Raw genomic sequence first — 15,141 nt, 5'->3', positions numbered from 1 at the left:
TAAATCTACATTGACTTGTATTTGAACAAAAACAGTACAAGATATGTAAAGTCGGTGGAATGTTACAGGCAGATGCCTCTATGCTTTCCAGAACAGTCTCTCATTGAATATGTGAGTCTTATAAAGCTCAATATACCATAAGAGAGGTCCTGTACATTTGCCCAGCTGAAAACTTGTATAACTGAACAATAGCAAACATTCCACTTTCAAAATTCAGTTTGTGTCTTCAGTCCCTAAATGATTGTTAAATGCTATTAAAAGGAAAGGTGATATAACACAGAGTGCGTTTACATGCACTCAATAATCCGATAACTGCAGAAAATCAGATTTTGTCAGTAATCCGATCAACACGTTTACATGAACTTGAGTAATCAGACAATGTGAAACTTCAGGTCTACATGAGTAATTGGATTTCTGCTTTGCAACCAGCCAATAAACTCACAGAAGACGATATGACGTAAACGTAACGTAAAACTCGAACTTCATACTGCGGCTTTTTTTAAACATCGCGACACTTTACCTCAAAATATGAACGTACATCATCTAGAAGATGAAGAATTTTAAAATCTTTTATTTGGTATTTGGTTTCAGCGCCCCTCCAAGAGTGTTTTGCTGCGTCTCGCAGCATCCGCCGTCTGATCTTGCGCATGCGCAGACTGAGAAATCCGAAAGAAATCAGAGTAAGCGTTCACATGCGCTGAGAAATCTGATTACTGGGCTAAAATCCAGCCTCTTTATTGGATTTCTTAATCGGATTTCAAGATCGGAGTATGGTGTTTACATGACCATTTGAATAATCGGTTAACTGCAGAAATCCGATTATGATCAGATTATTGAGTGCATGTAAACACACTCACCGTGGTAAACATGCTCCTGTCCCAGCTTTATTGGAACATGTTGCAGGCATCAAATTTGGAATGAGTGTGTATTGACAAAAAACAATGAAGTTTATAAGGTAAAACATCAACTGCATACCTTGTTGTTAAAGACCTGACACAGAAAAATATCTAATAACTGCCTTCATAGTGTAAAATGCTCAAAACATTTTATTACTTATTATCAGTTATCTGGCCGCAGTGGACAGTGTGGAGAGTGGGAATGACGTCACAGATCACTAACAACCCAAAATGTGCATTTAAAAGTTTATGATTGTGAAATGAACTAACTTCAGCATGTGGTGTTAATCAATCAGCCGATCACTGCTCCCCAGGCTCTCAGTGTGTCCATGAGAGTGGGCCTCTGATCCGCTCTCTGCTGCTGGCTGGTCCTTCAGGCGTGGGGAAGAAGATGTTGCTGCATTCTCTTTGCACGGAGACCGGAGCCAACCTGTTTAACCTCTCCCCCGCCAACCTGGCAGGCAAATATCCGGGCAGGAACGGCCTTCAGTACCTCCTGCACATGGTGCTCAAGGTAAGGAGAGACTGCAGCTTCTACTTCAGGAGAAATACCTTCAAAGAGCATAGACAGAAGAGAGTTTGGTCTACAGAGTTTACAGTAGACCATTATTCAGTTGCTTGGCTATTACAATACTTTCTTCAGCCACTTTGTTTGAACCGCCTAGTCATGTACAGTTAGAGACTGTAGCCTCTGTTTGTGTTAGCCATCCTCTAGTCCTTCGTCAGTGGTCACCACAGAGACACGCTCAGTTGGATATTTTTGAGTGGTGAAAAATTTTCATTCTAGCAGCAACACAAAGTCCCACTGTACCAGCACCACACTCACTACCATGTTAGTGCCTGTGTTGGGCTGAGAATGGTCCACTACCCAAATAATATCTGGTGAACAGTGACCCTGTGGTCAGAAACTGACCAATGATAAATAGGGTAGACACGCCCAGTTACAGAACAAAGTGCCTAATCAATGAATGGGGGTACACACTAGGAAAGTGACTGGTTATTCATAATTATAATATAATGTGTGGCTTTGTTTATGATTTCATGAGTGAAAATGAAAAAAGTCCATAAACTGTATTATCCCTATGCTTTAATTTTTTATTTATAGAGATTACCATAAGCAAAAAGGGATTCAGGGGGCTCTTTTAAGTGCTCCTTCACATGAAAAACACAACAAAACAGTGTGGTTTCTTTTTCTGATGTTCAAATTTTATTTGTTTTGTTTTAAAAAATGGTGCAAGACCATAATAGCAAGTATGTTTGCTTGCTATGTTTAATTAGTTTCCATTTTATTAGCGAACATCCAGAAAGAATACACCATTCGCAGTGATCACACTAATGTTTCAGGCATTATCAGGCATATTAGTGCTTTGTAGACTAATTATAATCTTCATACAACACTACCAGAGCCATTTTATGATTGAACTGAACAGTATCCTGCATAGTGGACATGGTCATAAACTGTAAGCTCTGCTGGACACTGCATGTGTTTCGTGGCAGGTTACATACAAGTCATTAACTTAACCCTTGTGTGGTGTTGATGTGTGTGTTACTCAGTGGTCTGGTGGACCCACCGCATTATTGTTTATTTAAATCAATACAGCCATAACAATTTATGTAAAAATACCAGATGATTAAAATATCACAAGTGTCCAGCGTAGGGTTCTCCTTTAGCAGCTGTAGCCAGTCAGCAGCCTGTCCATGTTGTCCACCCTCACACACACACACACACACACAAACACACACACAGACACACACACACACACACACACTAAAAGCAGGCCATATAGGAGGAGAACAGAGTGAAGGACACAGCACCTCCACACTGTTACTCCCCGCGGGTTCAGCCCAACACCACATGTGTAATATAAATGTGTGGGGGGTGAAAATGTGGTATTTTATGTGTTGACAGAAAATGAGCAAAGGCCTCTATTTGGAATCTGACCTTGGTCAGTGAACATGAATTCATGCATCTTTAGAATAACAGTTATTTTTCATATTTTCATCCCTAAACTGCTGAGCAACTCAGTTTTGAACCATATTTCAGATTCTGCTTACTTAAAAAATTAAAACAGTTACGTGATGTCAGCATTTTTAAAAAGCTGTGTATTTTCTGTCCACACAAAAGCTCTGAAAGTTTTCACAACTCTCCACCCTGGAGAGCTTTCTCAGAAACATTCATTTTCAATTTCAGTGAATAAACAGGTTTTCGTGTGGCCGGGAGGCCAAAACCCAGAGAAAAAAACTTTAAAAAAAATTATCCGGAAAGGTGTGAACGGGGCCTTAGGTATGAGTTAGTTTGGTGTAATGCATGCTTTTACAGCAGCATAGAATCAGGCCTGGAGATAGAGAGTGGAATGACAGATGGGCTAAAGTCTGTATTTGTACACTTATATAGTGGACAATACAAGATTAACCCCCCTAAAGTGATTGTAAATTTAAGGTGTTTCTAATAAAGGGGATGATGAATGCAGGTTGTATGTTGTTAGGTGTAAAATGCACGAGCTCTATATGGTTATGCGCTCAGATTAGAGCTCTCTTCTTTCCAAACTTCATCCATACATGGCCGAGAGTCATGCCCCTACGAAAGGTCAGGAATTGCGTGCTCTGTTTGTTACTGCACTTCCAGGATACAACATGACATGCATATCTAAACACGTTGCTTACTGTGTCACCATGGCAACACCCATCCATGCCATGAAATGACATGACGAACATTTAGTTCTGTTTACTTTTTCCCAAGAACGTAAACATAAACAAACAGGCTTGGAGGTTTTAATGAGGAACTGAGAGCTTGAAAGGAGCGTATCCCCACATTGCCTTTTCCTGCCTAGTCATAAATGTGAAGCTCCTCAACGATCTTTACTGGCGGGCTTTGTGGAGGGTCGGTGGGGTGTGTTCTTTTGTGGTTGCATTCGTGTCTTGGCCTCTGAGTCAGAGAGCGAAGGAAAGCCAAGCTTAGTGCTGCTTGAGGAGCTCTGGTTGAGCACAGCTGGAGCAGGAGATAAACTTAGTGGAGGGTTGAGGTTGCGTCTGTTTGCATTGTGCGGATACGGCTCTTTCAGTGCCTCTCCTAATGCATGCTGGGAGCAGGACCCTGTTCAGTTGCGGCTTCCTGCTTGCTCTGCTGTTACCAGATGAATACCTTCCCATCCGCTGGACGCCTCTCTACTTAGCCCTTATCTTGCAGAGGCATCTGGCTGCGCTTGGGCCTTGTGCTCAAACAGCGTAAACACACCAGAGCGTTTAATGTGTGTGTCGATGATAAATGAGGAATTAGGTCAGTCACGATTACTTGATTCAACTCGGTAAAAAACAAGCAAGCGAAACGTTCCTGCTCAGCAATGACTGGTTGGCGATTAGCATGATAATGCATTTTTAAAAATTTTTCTTCTGCTCTCTCTTACAGCTAGAAACACTTAATGGACACACCCATTTACAGTCATATCAAAAATTATCCAAAAACCACTCCAGGTCAAATGACATGTTTTGTTGATTTCTAAGTCAAAATAAGTTAACACATCCTCTACAGGGGACAAACTTAAATATGGCATTTTCTGCACATTTTAGTGCACAATTTCTATGTATCTGCTGAATTTAACATGTTGGAAAAATATAAGTAGTAAATATAAAATGTGCCATTACTTTTGCACAGGCCACATTTTATGTTTTTTTTTTTTACAATTCATTAAAATGAGCAAATAAACAGTAATTATGCATTAAAATGTGAAAATGTGTGTTCTCTGTATTTTCACAACAAAACATGTTAATTAACAGGGTGCCTAAACTTTTGCATGTTTACATTTATGGCATTTAGCAGACACTCTTATCCAGAGCAACTTACAATTTCATCATTTTACACAGGTAGGTGAAGGTAGTGTTAGGAGTCTTGCCCAAGGACTGTTATTGGTATAGTGTAGGGTGCTTACCCAGGCGGGATTGACCCCCAGTGTGCAGCGTATAGGCAGAGGTGTTTACCCTCTACACTATACCAACCGATATGGTTGTGCAAACATTTTTTCCACATGGTGTTTTTAAAAGCGTTTTTGTTTATTTTGTACGGTTAAAGGTTATGTGTGGTTTGTTATTGTTCAGTTCTTCAAGTAATAAAAACATTCATTAATTGATTTTAATAGCATGCTGAATTTAAATCTTAGAAATAGAATAGAAATTAAAATTTAGAAGAAATAGAATTTTTTTCTGTCACCCAGGTTTAAATGACACAGTTGGAAACTTCAAAAAACATAAATTCACATTTAAACACAAAGTGTAATAAATGGGGATGTAACAATCCACACAAAAAAAAATCAGCAAAATCGGCAAATAAAAGAAAAATTAAGACTGGCAAAATGAGAAATACATTTATATCCAAATGAGTGAAAATGAGTAGTGACATTTTTGAAAAATGTATTTGCACCATATACTGGATACTTTTATACTCAGCATAGCTTGTGGAGTTTAATTATTTTATGGCTTTTGGCCAAAATTTAACTCCACACGTATGACATGGCTGGAAAAACTCGCTCGACTTGATGTCTCCAACCTTTAAATTATTATTTTAGGCTCTACAGGGTGACTTGCAGCAACACATGCACACCATGTTTTAGCATGTTTTTTTCCAGACTGTGAAATTCTACTTATTTCAATTTTAACCAAAAAATCTCACATAGTGCAGCTTTAAATAGAAGAAAAGTATCAGATCAAAAAGGTCAGCACTGAGTTCTTAATAGAACTGCAGTGAAACTTCTGTCTGTTCAGCATCTATAAGTGTTAGGACCTTTGTTAGCATCTGTTTTTTTTTTCTTTTTGGGGTTCTGTTGGTCTAAAATAAAATGGGAAACCTCAGAGCTCTGAGGCACCAAATTTCAGTGTTTTTTTTTTTTCCTCCTGCCTCAGTAATGCTACTTATTTCATTTTTTCCATTTCATTTTTCTCAAAAAAAAAAAACTTACATAGTGCAGCTTTAATATTTTAATTTTCAGTTTATTGGAGCTTTCAACATTATAAAAATACAATATATGAGACAAAAGTTATGCTTTGTAGGGTCCTGATCTAACACTCTAGACACTAGCTAATATCTAGGCCTGAGCTAACTCAGTAGCTACAAGCTAACATGCTAATCATGATACAGTGATTCAATACAATGCACTGCAATACAATTTGATACAATATAAGATGTTGTATTGTTACATTCTTAGTGGTTTCATTGTTTAAAGTTCCAGTAGTTGATTTTGCTTCTGGATCGCCTCTGTTGAGGGTCCAACAGTCAGCAAGCATAGCAGGGCTCCATTTCCCGTCGTACTGCTTTTTGTAAATGTTGTAAATGTCTTGATGTAATCACTCATCCTGAAGCCGAGAAAATGTATCTTTAATGATGTGACACCCCACAGTTCAGCACAATGCCAGTGCGTTACTCACAGTAGTTTTCTGCTTTATGATTTCCCATAAAGCCCTTAGTGATATTCCTGAACACCAGCCACGCTGCTTACTCTGCTTGATTCAACTTGTTTTATAACTCTACATCTCCCATTAATTCTCTGATCTGAGGACCTACAATGATCCCGTCTTTCATCTCGGAATCACTTATCCTGGGAAATTCTTCAGACACATAAATCCAATTTTTCACCAGGCTAATTTTATAAGATTATAAATGCCACAGACCAAAGGCATACTTAATATAGACTTACATTTCTAGCATGAAGCATAGGAAATATTTTATTCGTTTATAATTGTCACATATAATATGGTTGGTGAATAATGATTTAATAGAATTCATGGCATATTTTAGGTCACAATATTAATTTTATCCATGTTCCACACCTGTAATTTCAATTTATGAATGCATTAAAAGAAGTTATTGAATTGCAAACTTTTCAACTAAAACTGCATCGAATAAATGTTCAATACTGTAGTTGAGGATTCATTTTTCTATAACTTTGTTTGTCTCACATTTATATGTCCTTACAAACAAACCAAACAACCTAAAACAACATTGCTTTCAAAGCCAGACCTGCTTTTTTAGAAACATAAGTTATAAGCCAAATAGCTCCTGGACCAAAGTGTGGTCTAGGAGTCCCTTCATCTTTCAGAGTTCAGTATTTTATGCATGTCCTTACTGCACATCTTATAATTAATAGATTCTCAATGAGAGTTTTAAAGCTCTACTTGCCAAAACAAACAGAACAATGGACTGGCCACGCCAGAGTCCAGACCTCAACGTCACTGAATGTGTTTGGGATTATTTGGATTGTGACAAGCAGAAAATACAACCAACCCATCAGGCTTGTTATCAGCGCACAGTTCAAAAGCCAGCATCGGTGATGGTATAGGGGTGCATTAGTGCACATGGCATGGGTGACATGCACATCTGTGAAGGCACCATTAATGCTTAATGTTATATACAGGTTTTGGCAACATATGTTGCCATACAGATGACGTCTTTTTCAGGAAAGGCCTTGTTTATTTCAGCAAGACAGTGTCCAACCACATTCTGCATGTATTACAACAGCATGGCTCCGTTGTAAAAGAGTCCGGGTGCTGACCTGACCTGCCTACAGTCCAGATCTGTCACCACTGAAACATATGGCACTTTATTTAATTAGAAATATGACAAATGAGCCCCTGAACTGTTGAACAGTTGAAATCCTATATCAAACAAGAACAGGAAAACATTTCGCTTTCAAATCTACAGCAGTGTCTCCTCAGTTCACAAACACTCACAGAGTGTTGTTAAAAGAAGAGGTGATGAAACACAGTGGTAAACATGCCCCCGTCCCAACTTTTTTAGAACGTGTTGCTGTCGTCAAATTCAAAATGGACATATATTTTTTAAAAAACAATACAATTTCTCAGTTTTATCATTTGATTTGTTGTCTTTGTACTATTTTCAAATAAATATAGGGTTTAAATGATCTGCACATCATTATATTTTGTTTTCATTTACATTTTTCACAGCATCCCAACTTTTGTGGAAATGGGGTTGTAGTTGTAGAAGCTTCTACATGGTTTTCTGTTAAATATATGTTTTCTGCTTTTTTCCTGATGCTGAAAATGTAATGATTTGTGCTCATTTTGATGGAATAAAGGGTGGTCTCAGACTTTTGAACAGTATTATGTATCTGGATTTGCATAAGTCAATATGGATATGCATGTATAGTTTTCACATGACAAAATATGTTTACCAGGTAATCAGTAAATAATATGACTGTTGATTTATTTGATAGTGATAAACGCTCATTATATACAATCTTACATTTTAATGTTGAATTCTATGCATGAGCCCTGAAGGGGCTGCTGTGTACAGTTGTGTCTGCTCTAGTAGGAGTGTGAATGTGTGTGTTTGGCCTGTGTTGGAGGGATTTGTTGTTATGTTTGGGCAGGTGGCTCGCCAGCTGCAGCCCTCTGTCATTTGGATCGGAGACGCTGAGAAAACATTCTACAAGAAAGTTCCAAAGGCAGAGAAAGAGGTACGCCTGCCAACTGGGCTGCGCTGGACATGAGGGTTCACAAGCACACAAATACATGTGTACACACGTGCACATTCACTCATACGCACAGCAGTCTCTGTTTGACACATTTTAAAAACAATAGGTGGTTAGTCCCCCCCGAGGAGAGAAAAGCAACAGCAGTGTCTTTTCACACTTCTTGAAGTAGCCTCTACTGCCCTCCTGTGGCTCAGGAATTCAAATACATTTCCAGGGTACCTTCAATTATCAGCGATTTCAGTTCAGTGTTTTTTAAGGATAATTAAATGTTTTAGCGGTTAACAAAGTCATTCAGAGTGGTTTGGTGTCAAATGCTCTTACCAAGTCAGAACTGTTCACAGTGGTGGTGATAGGAACCAGACGTCCACCTCTAAAAGCTAAAAGACAGTTATTACATGGAATGGTTGCAAATGCCTGATGCCTGAGACATTTTGAGATAAACTTTTGGCCTAAAATGTGTGTTTTAGAATCCATTCAGGGCAGAGAGGTACGTGCAGGATGTAGTGAGTCAAAATAATAAAATAATAAATTAAATCTTTTTTTCAGATTTAACATTTAATATACAAATTTAGAAGACGTGTAGGTTCATTGGCAGTTTCGGATAGTAAATAAAATGGCTATTTTTGCATTGTAGACTTTACAAATCCTGGTTCCCATCATCACCACTGTAAAGAAATGAGTCGGTAAGTTTCTCTGTAACCACTCTGAATGACTTTGTTTGCACCTCGATGACTGAATTTTGCGAAATTTTGAAAAATCTGCAGAGTTTTTCACTTTTAAAGCTACATTTACAGCAGCACTGTATGCAAATGTGAACCCATGCCATCTTGATGGTTAGGAAGATCAGCAAGTCCCACCAAGTGGGAACAGCCACTGTATCAATGCAAATGAATTAAACACGGTGAAGTGAGAAAAAAGCCTGTCAATACACACTGGTGTTATATGCTGCTTCTGAATTCAAACAACTATTTAACTTACTAAAATGAACATTTAACACATTTATAGCTTATTTACAGCCCATTCATTATGTCCCTTATTGTTTCTATCCATCTTGCTGGCCGTCCTCTTCCTCTTTTACTGTTCCAAGCATATGTGTCTTTCTAAGTTAACTGATTTGTCTCATAATATGTCCCAAATAAGAGAGCTTCAGTTTAGTTATCTGCTTTTTTATTATTATTTCACATCCATTTAAAGCCACAGAAAAGACCACAGCCTGGACAATTCTCACACTCACTTGTAGACAAATCTTTACATTTGAAGACTTTTGGGTTCTTTGAAGTGATGCCGCAGAAGAACCATATTCAGTTTCGAAAAGAACCTGGTGGATAGACAATGGTAATAAATGAGATGTGCTGGTGCGAGAAACCTTTAAAGAAGCTTGTGATGTGAAGGTTCTATACTGTTTAGTAATTTATTCAATTACTTGAAGTATATATATATATATATATATATATATATATATATATATATATATATATATATATATATATATCCAGACTGTTCAGGCTTAAACTAGTGTACATGTCCAATAATATTAAGATTTGATGTATAAAGCAAATGTAAATATTTGTTTGTTAAAAAAAAAACATGACAAATAGGCAAAATCCCTCTACTAGTAGGTCACCATTGTCGCTCTATGATATCACAAGGTTGCAGTGGCATCAGTCTTACAAAGAATAAGACAATCAAAAAGTTCTCTCATGTGTAATGTCACGTTCTGGATAAAGTTGAGAGCCATTTGATGCTGCACCAAAATGGCAACCTACTAGTAAAGGAATGTTGCTTTGTTTATGCAGCATATTTCAAAGGCATTGGACATGTACACTATAGTGAGGCTTTCATCTGACAGTTAGGCTTCCCTTTAACGCCATATATGCCCTACTTTTTTATTTATCCAGTGCTTTTTAATACATTGTAATGACCTGATACCCTAGTATAGATTCCCCATATTGCCTTTGCTAGAATCTGCAGGCCATCCTGTCTGCTGCCCTTTCATACTCTCTCTACTCTTCCCTTTGTGCCTTAATGCTTTAGATGGAGCCCAAAAGGCTAAAGAAAGACCTGCCGAAGGTGGTGAAGTCCATTAAAGCAGAAGACAGAGTACTGCTCGTGGGGACCTCCCGCAGACCATTTGATGCCGACCTCAAAGCACTCTGTAAAGTTTACAAAAAGATCATCCTGATCCCCAGACCAGACTACGCCTCACGGCTGAGTAAGTCCGAACTTATAATTAAGCATTACTTTAAGGTCACATCTTATTAAAGAATAATGTGTGTAGGGTCGTGTTAAAGGTTTGAACACCCTCAAACAAATGACATGTTGTGTTGATTTTCTATGTAAAAATAAGTTAACACATCCTCCACAACTTAAATATGGACATTTTCCTGCAAATTCTTGAAAAAAGACCGCAAAGGTACCTTTTTTTATACTATTTTTTTCAGTTAATGTGTTGTGTGTATAAGCCAAAGAATTTACACCTGTATTATTTTAATCTACCTATTGGTGGCTGCAATGTAACAGATTTTTTAAGTATATAAATAATACACAGTGAGAGCTAACCATGCTGAAATACAGCCTCCACATGGCAGGGTTAGTTTTACCACAGTATTGCAATTAAGCCACCCCAAATAAGCAATACCTCCCAGATAAATTCAAAACAGCTAGTATTTTATACATTAAGTTATAGACAGACAACATTAAATTGAACTGAATTAACTGTTTGCATAAAACATAAAGTGATTTTCCTTATACACTATATACATGGCCATAAGTATGTGGACATCTCACCTATATGAATATAATATATGAAGCCCCAAGATGTCAGAGCTCTGTGCAGAGTTCTTCAGTTCCTCTACAGCAAACTCATTAAACTGTCTTTAAGGACCTTGAATTGTGCACAGTCATGCAGGTGGCCTTCATCACCATGAACTGGCCTTCATCAAATCAAAGTTGGAACCATTTAATTGTCTAAAATGTCTTTGTATGGTGTGGCATTAATACTATCCTTCCCTGGAACTAAAGGGCCAAGCTGAAAGCCTGAAAAACAACCCCAGTTCATTATTCCTCCTCCACCAAACTGTACTGTTGGCAGTACGCATTCCAGTAGGTAGTGTTGTCGTGACATCCACCAAACCCAGATTCATTCATCAGCCTGCCAGTGAAGCATGTTTCCACTGCTCCAGAGACCGGTGGTGGCGTGCTTTACACCACTCCAGCCGACACATGGCATTGTGCACAGTGATCTTAGGCTTGTGTGCAGCTGCTCACCTATTTCATGAAGCTCCCAGCGCACAGTTCTTGTGCCGATGCTGCTGCCAGAGACAGCGTGAAACTTTGCAGCAAGTAATGCAACACAGGATATGAAATTTTTATGAGCTACGGGTTTCAGCTCTACCGTTCAGGACTGTGATAGGTTGTTGCTTCTAGACGCTTCCATTTCAAAATAATAGCACTTGCAGTCGACCGAGGACCGATCTATTAGGGCAGAAGTTTCAAGCTGACTGACTGATTTGTGGTTAAAGTGGTATTCTATGACAGTGTTCTTTTAAAGTCACTGACCTCTTCAGGATGACCCATCCTACGGCCAGAGTGTGTCTGTGGAGATTGCATGGAAATGTAGAGATTGTGTGGCGAACCCACAAGCTGTAATACTAAATTTCCAAAGTCACATCAGAAAATATTTCAGCAAAAAAACGAAATAAACAGTATTTGTTATCAAGAAAGTGTTGACAGCTTTCTAGGGGGTTGGATACTTTTGCAGGGTGCTGTGTTTGTATCTGTGTATCTGACAGTTGTGGAGATTGGAGTGGTTCTTCAGAGCTCTCTACTGTAGTTCATCCTATTGGTATGGATAGCAAACAGGATACGTGAGCTGATCCACTGCGCACAGCACATTCTGTACTGCATTGTAATAAGACTCCTGTATGTGTGTAGTTTTATGGAAGGAGCTGCTTGCGGTGCAAGGGGCTCAGCTGGGCCCCACTCTGGACCTGAGCTCTCTGGCTAAGGTCACTGACGGCTACACCCAGGGTCACATCTTGCAGGCAGTGCGAAGCGTCCTGAGCACCCGCCGCCTCACTCAGCAAGCCAAGAGACCCCTCACTGCCCTGGAGTTCATCCCCCCTCTCGCCAGGCAAGACCCCATCTACAAAGAGGAGGAGGAGGCCTTTAAGGTAAGAGAGAAGCAGAGATACAGAAATAATCGTATATTTACTTTATTCATCTTATATGCTGCAGGTCCTGTGTGTTACAGAGTATCTCTAACTGTACATCAATATTTAGACTAATGTGTTGGTCCCAAACTAATCCAGCAAACTTTTAGCAAATTTACTTCTTTATCTCTTCCTAAAATCCTGCATTATAATATAACACTGCATTATAATAAAGTCTCTAGAAATACTCTGTGTATTGAGGGTTTCTGTTGAGTGGCAGAAAATGATGTGTCCCCCGTCTAAATCCTCACTGACTGCTTTATTATGAGGGAATTGCACCCACTTTTCAAATTTCTGCAGAATTAAATTCTTAAGATGTAAACAGTGTCATTCAAGGTGGTCTGATGTGACATGACCAGTTCTAGAGTCAGATTTCTTCACAGTGGTGATGATAGGAACCAGATGTCTGAAGCATTTAATGCCTCTAAAAGCCACATTACAGAAAGTCATTACATGAAATGGTTATGAATACACTGCCTGATGCCTGAGACATTGTTTTGCAGTAGTTCAGAGATAAGGTTTTTGCCTATAATGTACAACCCCATTTCCAAAAAAGTTGGGACGCTGTGCAGAATGTAAATAAAAATAGAATGCAATGATCTGCAAAACATGTAAACCACATTTTAAAAGAAAACACTACAAAGACAACATATCGAATGTTGAAAATGAGAAATTGTATTGTTCTTTGAAAAATATATGCCCATTTTGAATTTGATGCCAACAGCATGTTCCAAAAAAGTTTCCTTTAGAGCTTTCTAATATAGTTTATCCTATTGGTATAGATAGCAAGAAGGATGCGTACATACTGTACTGCATTGTAATAAGATTCCTGTATGTGTGTAGTTTTATGGAAGGAGCTGCATGCGGTGCAAGGGGGTTAGCTGGGCCCCACTCTGGACCTGAGCTCTCTGGCTAAGGTCACTGATGGCTACACTCAAAAATCCTTGTACTATTTTCAATTAAATATAGGGTTTAAATGATTTGCGCATCATTGCATTTTGTTTTTATTTACATTTTGCACAGCGTCCCAACTCTTTCAGAAATTTTTCAAACCTCTAAATCCCTCTATATGGACCCACATCTATGTTTTTCACACTGATAACCACATAAATTATATTTTTATAGTGGTCATTGAATATTTTATCAGAAATACTGATTGAAATGTCTTTATTATTCCTTTTTAATCAAAATTTTAAATCAATAACAATAATAAATCTATGGTCTGAGGGGTTCATTCATTCATCTCGGAGAGCTACATGAAAAGGAGACATAGTTTAACAGATTTAACACTTTTTTACCCTCATCAACATTACATATGAAACTCAGAAGAGGTAGGTCTACTGGTCGTTTTGGACAGGTAATAAAACGACTGGCTAACTTTGAGTTGCAAACATCAAAGCCCCTGGTTTCTATCACCACCACTGTAAAGAAATCATGTCAAACCACTCTGAATGACTTTGTTTACTCAACAATTGATGTGTAGAAGTCTGGAAAATCACAGAAAATCCTTTTTTAACATACTTTGCAGGATCACCTTGCTGGTGTACAGTTAGAGACTGTAGCCCATCTGTTGCGCAATTTGTGTTAGTCATGTTTTAGCCCTTCATCAGAGGTCAGTTTCTGACCACAGAGCCGCTCCACCACTGTCACTATGCCTGGTACATATGTAATGTCAGTGTCACTGCTGTATATGAATGATCCACCACCCAAATGACATCTGGTAATACAGCGTAGGGGTTAATATTAAAGTGGATGGTGTGTGTGTGTGTTATTACGTCCTGGCAGGCCTGGTATAGCCGGACTCCACTGGGCAAAAAACGAGCACGAGCTGCCAAGGAGTTTGAGGAAACGGCAAAGCTGAGCAAAGGAAAGAAGAAACCTGGAAAGGCCTCAAAGAAGGAAACAGCAGGGAAAGAAAAGAAGAAGAAAAAGAAGTGAATGTTTCTCTGCTTTGTCATGGACTGCAGTGCTTTTACATTCATAAGACTTTTTAGTTTTAGATCGTATCTCTTGTTTGCAGATACCTGAACAAAAATTGGGACTAGTGTGCAATTCCTCTTTTGACCACCAGAGAGCAGCAACACACTTTCTTCCACTTCTCCTCTGGTTTACTACCTCCTTTACGCACATCTCTGTTTAAAAACATATTTCATTTCATTGACTAAAAATGTATTTATTTAGCTTGTTAAAAAATAAATAAATTGACACATAAAATCAAGTTATATGTTGAAATCTTTAGAGTTGTTTTAACATACTTTTTTTATTCCATAAAGCTGCACTTTTGTTTTGAGGACATAAAACACACTAAAATATGGTCTACAGCCTGAAATAGTTGTACAAAAGGGTCAGGGTCAGATTTTTGGGGAGTATTTCAGACCCTTTCATACATCTTTATGTATTAATGTCACACGCACAGGCCCAAAAATAGGTCCATCTCGATGTTTAGGTCAAAATTAACATTATACTGATTATAATATCATAAAATAGTAGATAATTCACTTACAGTTCTCTTTAAATAGTCTTCCAGTGCACTTACAATCATCAGATTCATCT

The 15,141-nt window shown here is 38.4% G+C and overlaps 1 protein-coding gene across 1 annotated transcript in view; it reads left to right on the top strand.

Moving 5' to 3' along the window:
- Positions 1-14,774, top strand: part of iqca1 (IQ motif containing with AAA domain 1) — a 99,958-nt gene extending 85,184 nt beyond the window's left edge. The window contains exons 15-19 of the mRNA XM_036569795.1: positions 1,211-1,410; positions 8,273-8,359; positions 10,412-10,589; positions 12,311-12,549; positions 14,374-14,774. Of these exons, the coding sequence (XP_036425688.1) occupies positions 1,211-1,410; positions 8,273-8,359; positions 10,412-10,589; positions 12,311-12,549; positions 14,374-14,526 (857 nt within the window). The 3' untranslated portion in view covers positions 14,527-14,774. The remainder of the gene's footprint in view (positions 1-1,210; positions 1,411-8,272; positions 8,360-10,411; positions 10,590-12,310; positions 12,550-14,373) is intronic.
- Positions 14,775-15,141: the final 367 nt, after the last annotated feature.

This window comes from Colossoma macropomum, unplaced genomic scaffold (genome assembly GCF_904425465.1).
Source record: "Colossoma macropomum unplaced genomic scaffold, Colossoma_macropomum, whole genome shotgun sequence".
Taxonomy (NCBI): Eukaryota; Metazoa; Chordata; class Actinopteri; order Characiformes; family Serrasalmidae; genus Colossoma; species Colossoma macropomum.
This window is presented reverse-complemented; position numbering and strand designations above follow the sequence as displayed.